The sequence below is a fragment of the Xenopus tropicalis genome, chromosome 1 (assembly GCF_000004195.4).
Source record: "Xenopus tropicalis strain Nigerian chromosome 1, UCB_Xtro_10.0, whole genome shotgun sequence".
NCBI lineage: Eukaryota > Metazoa > Chordata > Amphibia > Anura > Pipidae > Xenopus > Xenopus tropicalis.
This window is the reverse complement of record NC_030677.2, coordinates 185,950,029-185,971,251: the sequence shown is the minus strand read 5'-3', so window position 1 is coordinate 185,971,251 and position 21,223 is coordinate 185,950,029. Positions and strand designations below refer to the sequence as shown.

The 21,223-nt window shown below is 42.0% G+C and overlaps 1 protein-coding gene across 3 annotated transcripts in view; it reads left to right on the top strand.

The window, feature by feature from the left end:
* homer1 (homer scaffold protein 1) overlaps window positions 1-19,599 on the top strand; it is a 52,898-nt gene extending 33,299 nt beyond the window's left edge. For 2 of the 3 annotated variants that reach the window (XM_012971377.3, XM_012971402.3), the window contains 4 exons: window positions 11,626-11,782; window positions 13,330-13,440; window positions 14,095-14,175; window positions 15,160-19,599. In XM_012971377.3, the coding sequence (XP_012826831.1) occupies window positions 11,626-11,782; window positions 13,330-13,440; window positions 14,095-14,175; window positions 15,160-15,348 (538 nt within the window). In that variant the 3' untranslated portion in view covers window positions 15,349-19,599. The remainder of the gene's footprint in view (window positions 1-11,625; window positions 11,783-13,329; window positions 13,441-14,094; window positions 14,176-15,159) is intronic. The other variant, NM_001113132.1, reaches the window with a different exon arrangement.
* Window positions 19,600-21,223: the final 1,624 nt, after the last annotated feature.

The window sequence follows — 21,223 nt, the reverse complement described above, 5'->3', positions numbered from 1 at the left end:
CTGCAGCCATTACACAGGGTTTGGTTCATCATTAGGTCTTGCAATGTCATATTTACTGCTTTTAGAAATAAAGAATGTTATGTGATCCACATTATCTCAGATTTGATAAACAGCAGGGTATATAGTTATTTTTTTTTTTTTTATTTATTCTGTTATTTCATACTAGTCTCGGCAGACACTTGACACCACCAACGCTTTTCCAGATGTCTAAGAAGGCATGTTTACTGATTATTTCTCTTTATTCATGATATAGACTCCTCAGTTACTGCATTGCACCCGGCATGAATCCAGTAAATAACACAGAATAAACATTATGAGCAGTAAGATGATAACCTGTTTGGCAGTGCAAGACAGAATGTTATGCCCAAGTAAAATGAAAGGGAAACTTACTGATTCCACCCAAACTACTTATAGACATACACACACATATGCAGGGTCGGACTGGGCCGCCGGGACACCGGGAAAAATCCTGGTGTGCCCCGGCGACCCAGACCCGACCGTTGCTGGCACTCCCCCTGCCCGACCGCTCCTGCCCTGATGCATTAAATTTATGCGCTCAGGGGAAGACGTCGGGAGGGGGGCCCTGCGAGGGGGGGGGGCATGGGCACCTGCAGGGCCCCTGGAGCACCCCCCAGTCCTACCCTGCACATATAAACATACAGACACGTGAGGGGTTTTATTATTTTGGTGCTTGCAATTTTCCACTATACAAAGATGTCCTATTGGAAGCCCATAGATTAGATTGATCCTTCAAGACTTTTTATGACTCCTAGTTTGCTTGGCTCCATAGACTTCTTTGTAGGAAATTACTCTATATTGTGATATATATGTATATATACAGGTATCGGATCCCTTATTCAGAAACCCATTACCCAGAAAGCGCCAAATTAGAGGACGGCCATGTCCCATAGACTCCATTATGAGCAAATAATTCAAATTTTTACGAATTATTTATTGGGGTTTTCCGGATAAGGGGTCTTTCTGTAATTCGGATCTCCTACCTTAAGTCTACTAAAAAATTATTGAAAACTGTAATTAAACCCAATAGGATTGTTTTGGCTCCAATAAGGATTAATTATATCTTAGTTGGGATCAAGTACAGGTACTGTTTTATTATTACAGAGAAAAGGGGATCATTTAACCATGAAATAAACCCAATAGGGCTGTTCTGCCCCAATAAGGGGTAATTATATCTTAGTTGGGATCAAGTACAGGTACTGTTTTATTATTACAGAGAAAAGGGAATCATTTAACCATTAAATAAACCCAATAGGGCTGTTCTGCCCCAATAAGGGGTAATTATATCTTAGTTGGGATCAAGTACAGGTACTGTTTTATTATTACAGAGAAAAAGGAAATAATTTTAAAAAATTAGAATTATTTGCTTATAATGGAGTCTATGGGAGATGGCCTTCCCATAATTCTCAACTAAAACATAATTAATCTTTATTGGAGGCAAAACAATCCTATTGGGTTTATTTAATGTTTAAATGAATTTGTAGTAGACTAAAGTACTTTTATCTTGAACGACCTTTATATTGAGACTTCTCTCACATACAGTGTTTTCAGGTCTTGTCATAAAAACGTGTTGGCTAGCTGTGGGCACTGGAATTTACCCTGCCTATAGCAGACCCATTGGCATGTCAGGTGGGAATCATTTGGGGAGAGCAAGTGGGCATCAAACCACATGTTTGTTTATAAGCAATTGTTATATAAAGTGACCCTAACACTTGCAAATGGAGGAGTTTAGTATGGGATTGAGCAGCACAGAGGTGACTGTATTTATAGTTGTTGTGGTTGAACTATACACAGAAATTTCATATTGAACTATTTTAACAATGTCCCGAGAAGGCCCATTGAGAAACATAAACATACTTTGCCATTGTGACCTGGCTCTTATAAAACAGCAGTTAGTTTTAAAGCGATTGCAATTGACTATCAATAAGGACTAAAACAGACAATCACAGTTCTAAACTGTGTGAAATAAAATGTCTCTTTGGAAGCTTACTAAATTCAAAAAGTCTTTGCAAGGTTACCTGACGTCAGTGTTTATTTAGGGCAGTATTATAGTGTACACTTCCATCCAGTGTTCCTCCTTGGCAGCACTTTTCCAATGCCAAAGCCCCTGGCAGATGCACTTCGGTACAAGGGCTTCTTATAGCCAAAAAGGCACAGACAGCTAAAAAGGGAATTGCTCTTCAGTGTCCTACACAGGCAACTCTAGAGCCGAAGATGCTTTTTACATTTACAATTGGCCTTTTGAAAGGAATGTTCTTTCTGTGACTCTCATCCAATTTTAGCCTTACCTAGTGCTGAATGACTGGACCTTAATAACCTTCACAAAAGCTCTAATTTGTATGTAGCTTAAAAGCAATTGCTCAGTGCCAATGTGATTAAGTCATGTTATGGCTTTAGAGGAGCAAAGTGGATGGATGGAATTTTGCTCTACGGATAGAAGAGGTGGGTTATTTTAACGTGTGTTTTTTTCACAAAGGTAAATGTCATGTCTTATGACTAGTCAGCCTATCGCCAGACTTACAGACATTGCCTTTAGCATCCCTATAGGTACATTTATATTAATTTTGGCTGTATCAAATGAAATGTGTGGTCAGTTTAATCAGACACTTGTATTATTTATAAACATGTTATTCCTTCAACCTTTACGTATGTAATCTAACAACCAGGCAGACTGTCTGGCTACTGTGTGTACCTTAGGTCAAGTCAGCAATCAGTGGCCCAATTGGTTTTCCCATCATGTGCGATTAATACTAATGGCAGTTAATGGGAGAATTGTTTGTGACATGTGTGGCTGCTTTTAGAAACAGAGCCTTGCACTCCATATAAATAGCAAAGCTGGGGAGATATTCCTGCTGAATATTGCATTTGGAAGTCTTGTCTACAGCAGAAATTTTTGAGAGGAGGGTGACAAAGCATCTCCCTGATTCTATTTTGGACCTGGTAATATCTAATAATACTGAACTTATCTCTAACATTTGTGTGGGTGAGCCTTTGGGGAACAGTGATCACAACATGGTCTCCTTTGAGATAATGCTACATGTTGTGTATAGTGTAGATGTAGTATATTACAAACATATTACTACACTACAGAGACAGCTCTATAAGGGAGTCACTAAAACGCTCAATTTTAGACGTGCAGACTTTGCCAGTATAAGGGCATCTCTGCAATGTGTCAACTGGGAAAGGCTTTTCATGGGGTTAGACACAGAAGGAAAATGGAACATCTTTAAAACATTGCTTTGCAGGTATACACAACAGTATATCCCCCTTGTAAGCAAGGAGAGGCAGCGCAAAGCAAAACCTTTATGGCTGAATAAAAGAGTTAGGGTCGAGGTTGGTAATAAAAAACGTGCTTTTAAAGCATTCAAGTTAGCTGGGACCGCGGAAACTTTCATCAGGTACAAGGGAGCAAATAAAGCATGCAAAATAGCTATCAAGCAAGCTAAAATAGAAATGGAAAGGGATATTGCAGCTAGGAGTAAAAAGAATCCAAAATTATTTTTTAATTATGTGAATAGTAAAAAAAAATGAAGCAAGAAGGGGTGGGAACTTTATTATCACGGGGGGTACGTTGGTTGATGAGAACGGGGAAAAAGCTGAAATTTTGAACTCTTATTTTTCATCTGTCTATACATCTGAGGAGCCAGCTAATGAAGGCTTTCCTTTTAATATGCTCAGTTCTAGTAATTTAGCTACTGACGCGTGGGTCACTCGGGAGGAAATTCAAAAGAGACTTGAACATGTAAAGGTAAACAATGGTCCAGGACCTGATGGGATTCATCCCAAGGTATTAAATGAGCTGAGCGCTGTGATTGCCAAGCCTCTTCACATAATTTTTCAGGATTCGTTGAGGTTTGGCATGGTGCCGAGAGACTGGCGGATTGCTAATGTGGTGCCGTCATTTAAAAAGGGATCTCGTTCTCAGCCTGAAAACTATAGGCCTGTTAGTCTGACATCAGTAGTAGGAAAGCTTCTGGAAGGGGTAATAAGGGATAGGATAGTTGAATACATTGCAGTTCACAATACTATTAGTTTGTGCCAGCATGGTTTTATGCGTAACAGATCTTGCCAGACTAATTTAGTTGCCTTTTATGAGGAGGTGAGCAGGAACCTTGATGCTGGAATGGCAGTTGATGTCATCTACTTAGATTTTGCTAAAGCGTTTGATACAGTACCTCACAGAAGGTTAATGATCAAATTGAGAAATATTGGCCTAGAACATAATATTTGTAATTGGATAGAGAACTGGCTGAAGGATAGAGTACAAAGAGTGGTTGTAAATGGAACATTTTCTAATTGGGCCAGTGTGGTTAGTGGAGTACCGCAGGGGTCAGTCCTTGGGCCTTTGCTTTTTAACTTGTTTATTAATGACCTGGAGGTGGGCATAGAGAGTAATGTTTCTATTTTTGCTGATGACACTAAATTGTGCAAAACTATAAGTTCCATGCAGGATGCTGCCGCTTTGCAGAGCGATTTGACAAAATTGGAAAACTGGGCAGCAAACTGGAAAATGAGGTTCAATGTTGAAAACTGCAAAGTTATGCACTTTGGTAGAAATAATATAAACGCGAACTATCTACTGAATGGTAGTGTGTTGGGGGTTTCCTTAATGGAGAAGGATCTAGGTTTTTTTGTAGATCACAAGTTGTCTAATTCCAGGCAGTGTCATTCTGTGGCTACTAAAGCAAATAAAGTGCTGTCTTGTATAAAAAAGGGCATTGACTCAAGGGATGAAAACATAATTTTGCCCCTTTATAGGTCCCTGGTAAGGTCCAGTCCTTAAGAAGGATATTAATGAGCTGGAGAGAGTGCAGAGACTGCAACTAAACTGGTAAAGGGGATGGAAGATTTAAGCTATGAGGTGAGACTGTCGAGGTTGGGGTTGTTTTCTCTGGAAAAGAGGTGCTTGTGAGGGGACATGATTACTCTGTACAAGTACATTAGAGGGGATTATAGGCAGATGGGGGATGTTCTTTTTTCCCATAAAAACAATCAGCGCACCAGAGGTCACCCCTTTAGATTAGAGGAACAGAGCTTCCATTTGAAGCAGCGTAGGGGGTTTTTCACGGTGAGGGCAGTGAGGTTATGGAATGCCCTTCCTAGAGATGTGGTAATGGCAGACTCTGTTAATGCCTTTAAGAGGGGCCTGGATGAGTTTTTGAACAAGCAGAATATCCAAGGCTATTGTGATACTAATATCTACAGTTAGTATTACTGGTTGTATATATATAGTTTATGTATGTGAGTGTATAGATTGGTTAGTATAGGTTGTGTGCTGGGTTTACTCGGATGGGTTGAACTTGATGGACAATGGTCTTTTTTCAACCCTATGTAACTATGTAACTATATAACTATGTAACTAATGTATATCTTGGAAGAGAATAGGTTGGAGAGATGGTAGTTTCTGGGGCCCTGGCTGTCCTGAGGCGGTCTTCCCAATGCCGCCCCTATCAAACTGCTGTGCTCAGAAATTCAGTGCCGGAACAGCTTGAGGGGCACAAGTGAAGTGCCAAATAACTAAAATTTTGCCTCTTAACTTCACCAGGAATGGCTTTTTGCCACCCCTGCTTTCTTGCACAGTGCTGCTGCTGCCTGAGCCGAGATTCTCCCCCTGTGTCATGGTAGCAGCGCCCCTGATTGCACTAATAGTTATGCAAGAAACTTCACAATATTTTCCCTTTTTATCATTGTAACTGTGGTAGTTGGAATTGTTTAGTTATTTTGCAGTAATAATTCTCAGATATAAACTCTTTGTAACATATGAACAGGAGTGAAAAGAGGATTGCCTGAGTGCTGGTGTGAGCACAATATTAGTATCTATACTAACTGCCCTTCTGTAAATCTGTTGTTCTTTATTTTTGGTGAGATCACAGATCTGCATGTATCTGCCATGGCAAATAAAACTCCATATGGCGAAACTAGTGGAGTTTATTTTTCACTAGTGACCTACTTTCCATAGAATAAAACTGCTTTCATAGCCTGTGGCTGCAAATGGTGATCAGAGATTCAGATAGCAAAGCCTCTTCTATAATATACGACATTAATTGAAAAGATTATTGTCAGCAGCGATGGAAGCTGACATGAGGAGCAAAATGAAACAGGAGCCATGTGAAAGAGCAACCCGAGAGAGGGGTCAAGTTTAGCAACATCCATTTACTTGTGTTTATACCATAACTCAACTAAAGGGATTGGGAAGCTATAGAAGCTGGCTTACTTAATATTTTATATATGCATGTATATTAAAATCACTCACCCATGTAGAGGAACATACACTGTATAGTACTTTTTTAAAGCTTCCTGTTCTGTTAATGCACCCAGCTCAAAGCAGCGTAAAGGTGGCCATACACGGTAAGATTCTTGTTTGGCAAGGTGATGATAGTGATGATTGCATTGCAATGAAGGGGATATAAAAATATGACACAAAAAAAAAAATCAAACCTATCTGATCAACATCTGGTCAATTTTTGGCCTTGTATCAGTCGAGAGGCCATATACACAGACTGTGCAGGGGGGCCGGCGGCACTCAGCTCACTGCACTGTAGGATAGGAACCAATCAGCAGCTAGGCTGACCTGATAGGGAACTGGAGCCTGTTTTGCTTGTTTGACTGCAGGGCTGTGATTGGCTATCTCTCCACTCCTTTGCCTCTGGCAGGGACCATTAGAACTCACCTACCACTCATTTGTGACAGGGACCATAGCAGATCTATATGGAGCTTCAATAAAGAGGGCATTTTTATAGATACGGTAATTATAATGTTTAGCCTTGAGAGAAACCAGTACCATATATTATTCATATATTATTTCTGGCTAAGGTATCCCATACTGAAAATAGGTGGCAGTAATTACTTTGTGGCTAGTGCTCTGCAACCCAGTTTGCACAATAGAAACCGCATGTCTAGCACAATTCAAAATATAAGACCTATACACTGTATAGATCTGTATACATTATATATTATTATTAACAATGAGTTATAAAGCACCAAACATATTCTGCAGCACTGTACAAAAAATGGGTTTATACAGTAAACCAATAACTGATATATTACTAATAACTGATACAAAAAAAGCTTACAATCTAATATATATTTATGAATATAAGTGCTGATTTCTGAGTTCTAAAAACATTCTCTGTGAGAAAAAGGCAAAAGACAGAGCAAGACATGGCAGTGCTTTGCCTAATTGTGTGGTAATTATGTTGCAGTTTCAAACATTAGGCCTTTCCTAGCGCTAACACGTTCTTTCTTTGTCATAGTTAAATAGATTTAATACTATATTTCTTCCTAGCAATTAAATGTCGGCTAAATAGAAATGTACATTTTGTTATACTAATTATATCCTAATTTTATTGATAATGTAATCCTTCTCTGCAATGCTGTTCAACCATGAGCCTGAATGTAAAAGGAATCTCCATTGCCTTGCACCATGCCCCATAGCTATTGTATCTCCCCTGTCTGCTTATTCCTATCCCACAGTGTCCCCGGCCCATGCAAACCTACAGCCAAAATACCCGTGATTATTGTGCCACAAGTGCAAGCCCTTTCTTGTCTATCTAGCTTACTTGTCCTTCATATATTATTTAGAATATTTTGGCACAGAAGAAAAAAAGCAGCCATGTAGATAGAGAAAGGGCTCGGCTTAGTGCTGCAGAGTCATCATGTATCTGTAAATTACTCTCAGTCTCTGTTCCCCTTTGTGCTTCTCCAACAAGGTCATTAGAGGGTACAAGGCAGTTTAGGGGTCAGGAGGGGGAGAAGGTTATACACCTGTATTCAGTAAGAGCATTAATCCCACTGTTTTATTCTGTAACCATTTAGGGTTATGTAACAAAGGCATTAGGGTTGCCCAGGCGCAGTAGCAACCAATCAGATGGTATAATTCACTAATCACCTTTTTAGAAGCAACCCTTTTATTGGTTGCTGTGGGTTACTGCACTTGAGCAAACGTAGTGTCTGGTGTTACATATGGGGGTTCATTTTTTAATTAGTTTTTTTGTTTGTTATTAATATTTATTAATAACATGCCAGAGCACCTAATGTAACTAAACTATTAGTAAAATCACAAATATCTGTGGTTTTGATACTTTTCGAAGTGAATAATACACCAGGACAATGTGACCATCCCTTTTACGCTGCTACTTTTACTGTAGGGTCACAGCAAATTATTTACTTATAACTATAACTACAGTTAGTATTGATGTTAGTATAAACAGTCTATGTATGTGAGTGTATAGATAGGTCAGTGTGGGTCTGTATGTGAGTGGATAGATAGGTCAGTATAGGTCTGTATGTGAGTGGATAGATAGGTCAGTATGGGTCTGTATGTGAGTGGATAGATAGGTCAGTATGGGTCTGTATGTGAGTATATAGATAGGTCAGTGTGGGTCTGTATGTGAGTGGATAGATAGGTCAGTATGGGTCTGTATGTGAGTGTATAGATAGGTCAGTATGGGTCTGTATGTGAGTGGATAGATAGGTCAGTATGGGTCTGTATGTGAGTGTATAGATAGGTCAGTATGGGTCTGTATGTGAGTGGATAGATAGGTCAGTATGGGTCTGTATGTGAGTGTATAGATAGGTCAGTGTGGGTCTGTATGTGAGTGGATAGATAGGTCAGTATGGGTCTGTATGTGAGTGGATAGATAGGTCAGTATGGGTCTGTATGTGAGGGGATAGATAGGTCAGTGTGGGTCTGTATGTGAGGGGATAGATAGGTCAGTGTGGGTCTGTATGTGAGTGTATAGATAGGTCAGTATGGGTCTGTATGTGAGGGGATAGATAGGTCAGTGTGGGTCTGTATGTGAGTGGATAGATAGGTCAGTATAGGTCTGTATGTGAGTGGATAGATAGGTCAGTATGGGTCTGTATGTGAGTGGATAGATAGGTCAGTATGGGTCTGTATGTGAGTGGATAGATAGGTCAGTATGGGTCTGTATGTGAGTATATAGATAGGTCAGTGTGGGTCTGTATGTGAGTGGATAGATAGGTCAGTATGGGTCTGTATGTGAGTGTATAGATAGGTCAGTATGGGTCTGTATGTGAGTGGATAGATAGGTCAGTATGGGTCTGTATGTGAGTGGATAGATAGGTCAGTATGGGTCTGTATGTGAGTGGATAGATAGGTCAGTATGGGTCTGTATGTGAGTGTATAGATAGGTCAGTGTGGGTCTGTATGTGAGTGTATAGATAGGTCAGTGTGGGTCTGTATGTGAGTGGATAGATAGGTCAGTATGGGTCTGTATGTGAGGGGATAGATAGGTCAGTATGGGTCTGTATGTGAGGGGATAGATAGGTCAGTGTGGGTCTGTATGTGAGGGGATAGATAGGTCAGTGTGGGTCTGTATGTGAGTGTATAGATAGGTCAGTATGGGTCTGTATGTGAGGGGATAGATAGGTCAGTGTGGGTCTGTATGTGAGTGTATAGATAGGTCAGTATGGGTCTGTATGTGAGGGGATAGATAGGTCAGTATGGGTCTGTATGTGAGGGGATAGATAGGTCAGTATGGGTCTGTATGTGAGGGGATAGATAGGTCAGTGTGGGTCTGTATGTGAGGGGATAGATAGGTCAGTGTGGGTCTGTATGGGAGTGGATAGATAGGTCAGTGTGGGTCTGTGTGTGAGGGGATAGATAGGTCAGTATGGGTCTGTATGTGAGTGGATAGATAGGTCAGTATGGGTCTGTATGTGAGTGGATAGATAGGTCAGTATGGGTCTGTATGTGAGTGGATAGATAGGTCAGTATGGGTCTGTATGTGAGTGGATAGATAGGTCAGTGTGGGTCTGTATGTGAGTGGATAGATAGGTCAGTATGGGTCTGTATGTGAGTGGATAGATAGGTCAGTATGGGTCTGTATGTGAGTGGATAGATAGGTCAGTATGGGTCTGTATGTGAGTGGATAGATAGGTCAGTATGGGTCTGTATGTGAGTGGATAGATAGGTCAGTATGGGTCTGTATGTGAGTGGATAGATAGGTCAGTATGGGTCTGTATGTGAGTGGATAGATAGGTCAGTATGGGTCTGTATGTGAGTGGATAGATAGGTCAGTGTGGGTCTGTATGTGAGTGGATAGATAGGTCAGTATGGGTCTGTATGTGAGTGGATAGATAGGTCAGTATGGGTCTGTATGTGAGTGGATAGATAGGTCAGTATGGGTCTGTATGTGAGTGGATAGATAGGTCAGTATGGGTCTGTATGTGAGTGGATAGATAGGTCAGTATGGGTCTGTATGTGAGTGGATAGATAGGTCAGTGTGGGTCTGTATGTGAGTGGATAGATAGGTCAGTATGGGTCTGTATGTGAGTGGATAGGTCAGTATGGGTTTATGCTTGTGCTGGGGTTCATTTAAAAGGGTTGAACTTGATGGACTTTGGTCTTTTTTCAACCCAGCTTAACTATATAACTATGTAATGTTCCCCTGAGGTGGATTTCTCTACCGGAGGAAAAGGCAAAGTGGACCCCCTTTGTGTATGAAGCCTTATAAACTCCTTGCTCATTATGGGTAAGCTGCTCAGAGTAGGAGCTCATTATACAGAGCTCATTAGCCTCTTTCAGATGGAGGGCTTGTGTCACACAATGTATTTCTTTTCTTCCTTTCTCTGAGTCTTTATACTCCATGCTCGTGTATAATAACTATAATGTATTCTTTGAAGCATAATTTATTGGATCTGTATAATAATATACTTATTTGAGACCCCCAGACTGGCACTCTTGTTCACTGAAAACTGCACCAACCTGGGGGTACCGCTCACCATATCTTTCTCCTGGATCCTCTCTACAGTCCAGTCTGGGTTTGCAAGCACAGTAGAGCGAAAAGCTGAACTGGTCATACACAGGCAGATTTAAGACAATTTATCCCCTTCAGACAGAGTTGGCAGCTTATCTGCCCTAGTATGGTCCCTTCCTGATACATATCTGGCTGCAAATCGTACAGATAGCCGGACATTTGCCCGGGGGCCAAACTACACTTTGTTTGTATGGCCACCTTTTAGGGTAATGTCCCATAGGAAGGGTTGGGCTGGGGGGTGAAGGGCCCAACGGGACTGCCGCCCCAGGGTCCTGCACCCCTCTAGGTTCCCCCGCCGGCTGCATCCCCTTCTGCGCCCCCTAACCCCGCCAACAGGGGCCACTGCCCGATGTCCTCCCCTGATCGTGCGTAAGTGAATTGTGCCAGGGAGGGACACCTGCGGGTGGGGCAGCGCCAGGTTTTTCCCGGTAGCCCAGTCCGACCCAGAGGGAGACTAGTTGCCTGCAATAAATCCCTGCAACTACTCTCCCCGAAAAGCCCTTCTACTGTCAATATAGGGAATTGCTGGTAGAAAGGCCCACATCGCTTGCCTGCAGGGAGAAATTTTGTGTGACTGATACATAGGCCTTTCCACTGGTAAATCAACTTATTGCCGGTGTAAAGGCTTTTCAGGGAGCTTAGTTGCCCGCGGTAGCATAGATTTATTGCGGGCAACAAATTTCCCCATATTTTCTAGTTGATATATTTGAAAAAACAAATATTTTGCCAGCCATAAGCATAGGGCTGAGAATATCTGTTTCCGGGATATCAGATGGACTGAATAAGTTCTTTTTTTTACCAAATGCTCCTTCTGTTTTTTTTGCAGTTCTGCAATCAACAAGCATTGGGAAGCAGAACTGGCTACACTTAAAGGAAATAATGCCAAACTCACAGCAGCCTTGCTGGAGTCTACTGCCAATGTGAAACAATGGAAGCAACAGCTTGCGGCCTATCAAGAGGAAGCAGAGCGTCTACACAAGCGGGTTGGTACTGACATCTTGTATGGAGACGGGGGATCCCAGCGAGGGCTGCCCATTAACCAGCCGATGGCTCTCCGCTATTGTTGTACTCGCAAAATCTACCTCTTCCATCACATTCTATGGCAGTGAGAAACTGAATGAACAGACCTAAATGAAGATAGTTTATTCTTTTAACCCCTAAATAGTACCTTCCAATATCCTTTTATGTATGTTTGTCTAGCTGGTGTATTAAAGATAAAGGTATCATTTGCTTTGTTTTTCCTAGATTGTGGAGCTGTTTCTTGTTTAGCTTGCAGTGTCAGGCTTGCCTGTGCCTCCATTGTTCTTATACTATCAGAATCAGCCTTCCTTCTCTCTTGCCATAGCCCTTCGACTGTGTTATAATGAGAAGGAATATGGCCTGATAGCATCAGGGCAGGGGACAGCAATAGAATACTCCAGGCATATCAGTAGCAGTAAGAATCCATAAAGCTGGCTTATAACCTATAGAACACTGTTTCTTAACAGCCCAGATGTTGCTGAAATACAATTCCCAGCATCCATTAACATATAATCAAGCACCAGGGCATGCTGGGAGTTGACATTTTGCAACATCTAAGGACTCAAGGTTAAAAAACAGGGCTATAATTCTGCAAGCTCTGATGTGTCCCGGTTATAAGCATAATGAAGCAGAAACATTTTAGGGGCTGAATTATGAATTTCATTATGGACCTATAGCAATTTTGGTATTTATTATTTAAAATAGCAAATATTTCTGAACTGATAATGGTACTGAATATTGATATTTATTGAATTCAGTAGAAAAAAAAAACAAAGAAACATGATCATATCTATAAATCTCTAAGGGATTTGACATTGTAGAACAGTTTTTATTTTTGTTGATCTAAGATGAAAGGCCCCATTTACAAACCAGCATATTTTTGCACTTTTGCACCCTACCCTATGTACCAAAATGTAACACAAAGAGCTGTGCCTGCCCTATGAACACAGTGCTGCCTGTGTGCAAGTAGGCGTCCCCATACTGCCCCTAACTTGCCCACAACTTAGGGGTGCTCTATGGTGTAAGAACAGAGGTGGAAGGTGCAGAGTGCAGCAAGCCCCTGCTACAGGGGGAAGGACCAAAAGTAAATGACCCCTGCAGACACCAGTAATGCCCTAATCCTGCCGCTGATTACACTGCCCCTTGGGCCGATGGCACATGTTGCATTTCCTGGCCCTAAATCCACTCCATGTGCCCAGTAACATGCACATTACAGTCCTGTCTATTCTCACACTTCTTAAGGGGCTAAATACGTAGCAACCAATTAGCAGGTAGTATTTACTGGTCACCTGTTTAAAAGCAAACATTTTATTGGTTACTGTGGGTTACTGCTCCTGAGCATATATATATATATTAGTAACAACCACTTTATCTCTGGTGCTGAATCATTTACCAAATGAGTGCAGAGTGAAACATCTAACGCTGCCCATTCTCTTTAACAAGCCTACTAGTATATCATGTTCTCATTAAAAAATCCCTTTCATCTTTTTTTACATATTTTTACATATAGGTGAGCGAATTAGAATGTCTGAGCAATCAAGCTAATGCTGTGCAGTCTCACAAGACAGAACTGAACCAGAAGATACAAGAATTAGAAACCACGCTGAAGAAGAAAGAAGAGGTGATTCTTTTAATCATATTTATTTCATTATATGTATTTATCTTGGCTTTGCAGGAAGGGGTTCTTTTAATGGGAGATAATTAGAGGCAATAACAATAAAGCAAAAGTTATTGCTATAGATAGGATGTTTCCTTTGCTCTTTTCCTTTTAATTTCCAACATTCTTAGATGGGATGGGATAATGGAAGTCGCCTAGTTAATGTTAGCTATGGAGCCTCATCTGATCCACAAAATAACATGCAGCTATCAGCTTGAATTTGTTTTCTGGACCACGACTCTATAGCCATAATATAAAATAGTCCTCTAGTGCAGAAATTGACTAAACCTCCCACTGTTGCCAGTGACAACTATGATCACTTTCCAACTTGCCCAAGCCCCTTGCATAAAAAGGCATCCGCCAAACCCCTCCCCATGGCTTGTTGGACTGATAATTTAAGTCTAAACCCACCTTAGTCATCATGGTTATTGGTATTTCATGCATAGATTCAGCTTTATGTACATCTTTGAATGATTGCGAGAACCAATGGGGCTCACAGTCAGTCAGACGCAGAGATCAGGCACCAGTTGTGGGCTTGTAGCCATTTTACTTTTCATAAAATGTCAGTATGTTATTGTTTCCATGTGTGATTTTCTTACTCATTCTTTGTAAATCCAGGAGATAGAAAGATTGAAAGAAGAGGTTGAACATGCTAAAGAGTTGCAAGACCAGAAAGATTCTTTGAGCCAAAAATTACAGGTACTTTCTCTTTGTATCTCGTGTCTTCCTAATCAGTTATTGCTCAGGGGGCCAGTACGTGAGGGGAACATGGAATATGTGTTACATTAATGATATACAGTAAGTACAGTGACCAACACGTTATGGAATCCCCCTGTTCACCCATAGGCCAAAGGTTTAGGTTTCTGGCCATACACAGGAAGGGCTAAATACTCATATATTCCAGGTGTACAGGCTGATATATACACTGGACAAATTTTCGTAACCCACGATAACCAATCAGAACTTGACTTTCACTGTTATACTTGCAGTTGGTGGAAAAATGTAATCACTGAGAGAAAAACATTGCACCATATATTTGAATCAGGTGCACTACAAAGCACCAATGGTATGTAATAATCAGGCACCAAGGGATCACTAAGCAGTGAGTGATGAGTAGTGAGTAGTTACTCACTGGGTAGGAAAATGTTTGTAGAGACAAAGGCAAGAAGGCATAGTAGTTTCTGGTTGGTCAGCTTTTGCCTGGAACATGCCAATTTCCACATAGTGCCAACTGGGGCCAGTGTATGAAAGAATGCTATGGAGGGGGAAATGTAGCACTGGGCTATGGGGACCCACTGGGAAACTGTTGTGCTGCAGGTCCCTTGAGTTTCAGGCACAGGAGACTAAGGATGCCCACAGCATTTATATTTTTACTTCAGTCCCAATAGTGGTGGGCAGCTCTTGCCTTTGCTGCTATAGAGGGGTAACATCCGTTGTCTTGGAAACCTGGCAAAAGTTGTCACAGCTTTCATGTTATACAAGGAGCTGGCAAGAGAAATGAAGCAGACTCTCCTCTTTCAGAACCAAATGATTTAGTCAAATTTCTCAGGGAAATAAAACCAGCTCTGTGATTAGAAACCAGGGATGAACACCAAGGGCAATCAACCCTTCTATGGAGCACCGCTCTGCCATCAATGTGCCCTGTAAATGGATTGTTGTGAGCAGATATTTCTTTCTTTACAGGAGGTAGAAACCCATAACAAAGACATGGAAGGACAGTTAAGTGACTTAGAGCAACGGTTGGAGAAAAGTCAGAACGAGCAGGACGCTTTCCGCAATAACTTGAAGACACTTTTAGAAATCCTGGATGGAAAAATCTTTGAACTCACCGAACTGCGAGACAACCTGGCCAAACTGATAGAGTGCAGCTAGAAAGAGACCAGCAGCGCCAATGGCTTACCCTCTTCTTAAAGATGCACTGTCTCTCGTGACAGCACCAAGATGGGCTCTGCCTCCAAGTTGCACAAAACCAGAATGGGTTGCAAAATTTTTAGTCGGGTGAAGTATAAAATTAAGACTGAACTAGTTAAAAAAAGAGGGGAAATTTAAAAACAACAAAAAAAAAAAAACAAATAAAACTTGAAATACAAATTACCTCCTATTCCATTATTGGCCATAATGAACTTTAACACATTCGGTGCCAGATAAGCTCTAGCGCCAAATGTTTCTGGTTATTCGTATTCCGCAGTTGACAGTAGTATAAAGCAATCCGTCTTTTGGGTTTGCAGACAGCATAGAAAGTAGCCATTAGTGGATTGTGTTAGACACAGTATTCTGGGTCAGTTTTAGGGCAGAGCAGATTGGGCATTTGCCCGGCTCCCCAGTACCATGGGTTGGGGGGAATGTGACACAAAATAGATGTGTAAAACTATCAAATGTTTTTAAAATACATCAGGGGTGTCCAAGTTGCACCCCTCCAGCCGTAACTGCCAGCTGGAGGGGTGCAGGCTGCCCTCCCTGATTCCCATAATTGTCTTTCCTTAGTGCTAGTCCTGCTGCACCGCCCCAGGCCCCTCTTCGGCCCCGGCACCATTTAAAGGTCATATTTATTTTTTAAAAGGGGTTTTATTTGATTTTTTTTTTCTTTTTAGTACTAAAATCTATTCTTGCAGTGTTTTGTGCTGAAACGGGAGGCGCCCTCTGTATTTTCGTTGCAATCGGAACATTTTTCTCAGGATCTTTTTGCACTGTTGGAAGAAAAAACAAAATAAATAAAGTGCATTACTAACCTTGCCAGGAGGGAGAGAAATTGCATCTTTAGCCGCTCACCGTTCCTCCACTTCTCCAACCGCTTGTATAAAGTTCTTCCTTTTTCTACCGGAAGAGATTTCTCTATGGAGTTCACCCTGCTCTTCTTGCGCCCGGCGTTTCCATTATTTTCTCCATGATTTTAATGCCATTTATTTAACGCTAGGATCTCAGTTACTAATATACTGTAAACCCAATTCCAAAGGCAGCTGGGTCCGGGGGCAGATTTAGGTTGTTATTTAAGATATATCTGAAGAGTATATATATATATATATATAAATATATAAAAGAAAAACACGTTTACTATATGGACTTTAATCTGCATATGAGATATGAGTATGTTTTGAAATGAATGCAAAATGTTTACTTCTGTTTTGGGGAGACCTCATTTCCAGACGTCCCATGCATCTCAGTGTCTGTAGTGGGAGATATTAGAAGCCCTATTTGTCCTCGGTTTGATTTAAAGACGATACTGTTTTCTGAACGGTCTGACTTGGACTTGACTGATGGGGCTGTTGCTAGGAAACGGGGAACTGCGGTTTAATGTTGAGCCCCTTCATCCTCTAGGAAATCCTGTGCCATGATTTAATGTAATGTTCGACTTGTACCTTTTCTATGCCGCGAGAGATTGCTTATACAAATAGGGTGGGGAATGTAGGGCCGCTGAAGTCGGGGAAAGTTTATCCCAGCAATCCCATTTGTGTTTTTGTTTGGATCAAAGTGATACCGGCACCTGCAGGCAAGCTTGGATTTTGATTCCGGTTTTAAAAAGTAAAACTCTATTTTTGGCCTCAAAGAAGCATCTGACCAAGATGTGAATGCCAGAAGGCATTGCTGTGTTTAGATAGCAATACTTCCTGTCTGTCAGAACTAAGCCACACCCCTGCGCTCCTTGCCAGGGGGGAAAGTCCTGCCCATTCTGTGGGATGTAGTGATGTGCAAGTCGACAAAAAGTCAGCCCGACCCTGCCCGCTCCCAACCTGACCCAGAAAGCACTTGTATTTATAGACTTGCTTTTGCCCTGCCCCGTCTCTGATGTCATGAAGGGGCGGAGGGCAGGGAACAGGCGGGGCCTATAAATATAGGCTGCCAGAGCCAAGAGCTGGGCAAAGTAAGGTTGTGGTCAGGGAGGATGGAAGGGAGGGCTCAACCCAATCCAACCAGTGACCCGCAAGTTATGTGTGACGGACAGGCCGAACCAGCCCAATCCGTGGGTAAATCCGTGGATCCCACAGGTTTCAGGCCGGTCCACACATCACTACAGGGAAGAGCTCACTTGCACAGATATTGCCTGGGCCCCTTCGAGGCCGATGGATCAGTTATTGAATTCAAGTTTTTTCTGAACTGCGATTGAGTTTTTTTGCAGAATTTTATCTTAAATGCAAGATATTTATGAAAAAACTTGAATGGAAAAATTGAATTTGATTTTTTTTATTCCTAGGATTTTCTTGAATGATAAAAGAATACAATCTTTAATTTTAATAAATTTCCCCCCCCTTTAAGTATTCTTTGAAGTAACAACTGAGTTCAAGGGAATCATACATAGTGCTCGAGTGGGTGTCGGAATCACTCCCAAGTGCAGTTACCGGAGGAGAGACAAATCTATGTACCCAAGTGGCACAGCACTAACGGATTTAGGTCCTTTGCTGCGAGTCTGAGAAAGAAAGGCTTAAATATAACATGGCCAGTAATGCTGTATTTTATATACTGAACTTACTGTACCAGGCTACAGGTTAGCCATCAGAGTAACAGGAATAATCCAGGCCTTCAAAGTCATCCACAGGAGCTCCCCATCTTGGATCTTATTAGGGCATCTGTTGAGTGTCAGTGGCACCACACATGCTCAGTGGGTTTGGGCTGCTGTCAGGAAGCTGAGCTTTAGGGGTCATCAGAAATCAACTTATTAGCAGAAAGTGGGGTTTGTGACATAGAGGCTGATGCTGATGCAGAATGTATTGGTTTCTGTAATGTGAATTTAATTACTCATCAGCTTTATGACTTTTTTTATATTTGTAGAGCGTTTATTGTCGATCCCTAAGCTCAGGTAAGTGACAGCAGCCCAGAGCATGTGCAGGGAATCAGCAGAAAAGAAGATGGGGGGCTACTGGGGCATCTTTGGGGGCACAGACCTTCCCTGCTAAAGGGCTGGGGTTGCCTTGGGCTGGTACAGAGGTACAAAACATAAGCTCTAGCGTTTGTACTCTCATTGTTAAGCTTTATTTCTCCTGTAAGTAAAGTTTTGAGGACTAGAATTCAGCTACAGCTGGAGGACCGCATAGTTGGACAGCACCGGTCCGGACAGTTCTGCTCTTCCAGGGTTTTTAGTTCCTCCTGTCCAAAAAGAAAAACACCAAATGAAGGCAAAATATATCCAAGCTAATCTCAAATTCCAGTTGTTCCAAATCACCTCCTACTGGGTCAGCATCACGGAATCTGCTTCTTCAGACAGAGCCGCCTCTATATACGACCAGGGAATCATTATAGGTGGGAATTTCAGGAATCCTTGGCTCCCAGTTAGAATAAAGCGCCACGGCAGCATACCTTGCTTTGCACTGCTCACCAGATGCCATACATTTTGCCCACATCTCATGTTATAGATACAGTTTGGCACTCTTGTAGCCTCAGGATCTGCAGCCCAATAGCCCATGCAAAAAAAGTGTCACCGGCCAGGCACAGGTAGTGCAAACTGGGCACGAATACAACAAGGGGAGTCAGGGAGCAAAGCCAAATAAAGGCCATCGGAGAAGCACCACCAGCCCAGTGCAGAATAGCAGGATGGCGTATGTGGCCCCGTCACATACACAACAGCTTGGTACAGGGACTAGTATAGACACAACAAGTGACTGTATCATGTTAATAAATGAGCACCAGCGTGCCCTTCATCTTTATGGCGAAACCGTCAACTGCGTGCAAAGTAAAAAGGCCAAATGTGAGTATATTTGGCCCTACTGCCATTTGTATACTTGCCAATGACACTGGGACTATAAAGTCTAACCCATCCCATGGAAGCACTGACCGTAAGGCCGGCTAATGTCACATTGCTCTAATGCTGAATCTCTAGCGGGGATCTGCAACCTATGACTGCCCGGCTGTAATTCAACTACAACTCCCATCATCCCCCAGCAGCCGCTGGAGGGCATAAGGTTGTAGATTGCTGCTCTGTGGAACCCAATCCACATTGAATTCCGTTTCCATAAATATAGCTTTACAATTAGAAGTTCTGAAACCTGAATCTCACCTTGCTTTGTTTTCTACAGGCGCAAATCTGAATCTGACATCAATTTTAACCTGTATTTTAGTGGCATTTGCTGCATTTTAATTAGAACCCATGTTTGCCATCTTTTTACAAAATAAACCCAAATGTTTTTCTTTCCACTGTGTTGAAGTGTTTTCTGGTTTGTCATTGTTAAAGGGCAAGCAAGACATTCTTGCAGAAGACTGCCATAATATGGTTAAATGATGAGCAGGGGCACCATTAGGGCCATGGCAGACGGGAGATTAGTCGCCCGCGACAAGGGAGATTTGTTGCTGACTGAAGTACGCACCTTCTAACAAGATGCCCCCCTCCGCAGCATGATGCTACAGCACCCAGGGCATTTAGTTGGCTGTCTGCATCTGGGGGTTATCCACATTGGCTAAATGAGCCAATGAGATCAAGTAGAAAATTTTTAGCACAATTGCACTAATCTTAATACATCAGCTGCAATTACACCTTTTTGTAAGCTAATAACATGGAGTGAATTTTGGGTTCTCCATATTTTCTGGGCAGCAAAACCCCCCTAAATCAATGACCCTGCCCCTCCCATTGGCTGACTCTACCATATAAAATGTTGTTCTTGAACCAACAAATGTATTTCTTTTAGCTGTAATATTGGTGTGTAGGCGCCATCTCAGTGCATTGTGCCTGAGTCTGAGCTTTCAGAAGGAGCCAGCGCTACACATTGGAACGGCTTTCAGCTAACCTATTGTTTCTCCTACTCACTGTACTGTCAATATGACCCAAGTCCCATAATAGCAAAACAGGTTTCTTCTTCTTGGGTGGCAAATGATTTCATAATTAATTTGATCTCTACAATGTTAAAAACTGGTCCAGCCTTTAGGAAACCCTCTTTTTGGAGGGGTCAGAAATTGTTGCCTTTCATTGTATTTAATGTATTTGGGGCTAAAGTTTCCCCTCCTTCTCACTGGGGTTCATTTATAAACACTGGGCAAATTTGCACACAAGTAGAGCTACCAATCAACGATTGGCTTTTTTCAGACCTTCAGTTTAGGGCAGGCCAAGGGCAAGTCAGTTGGTGCCTATAGAGAAGCACATAGGGGTGTATTGTATAACACTGGGGACAAACATCACCGGTGCCGTTATCCATAGCAACCAATCAAATCCTTGCTTTGTTTTCTAACTTATAGGTGACTGTTCATACCTACTTGCTATTTGGTTGCTATGGGAAACATCACCGTTGTTGGTTGCCCCCAGTGTTAATAAATACGCCCCTTAGTGTTCAGCTCACAAGAGGAAGCGTGTGCACTAATGATGCACAAATAAACAAATATTATCGGCAAGATGAGCAGCCGGAAATCGGGAGTCTGTTGTATGACACTCAAGGGCATATTTTTTATAGTGTGTAAGCAAACATCACCAGTGATATTGCCTATAGCAACTGGGTTCCATTCTGAGCAGGGACCTGGTATCTGTACATAGGTTATCCCTGCCCCCTGTGTTTATCTGGATTTCTTCCTACAGCCCAAAAAACACAGACAGGTGCTAAGGCTCTTGGCGACAGTGCCCATAGTACGTGTGTGTGTGACTGGTCGGGTCCCGTGACCGGAGGCTCCACTGGAGCAGTGACTGATGCGACTCATGAACACTTATTACAAACCATAAAGCACCATAAAGATGAAAGAGCTGGCGTTTATCCTGCAGGAATGTAAGATGCGCACATTACGTGTTGTTATTTGCACGGAAACGCCATCGGGAGGTGACAAACACGAGAGCAAAGAG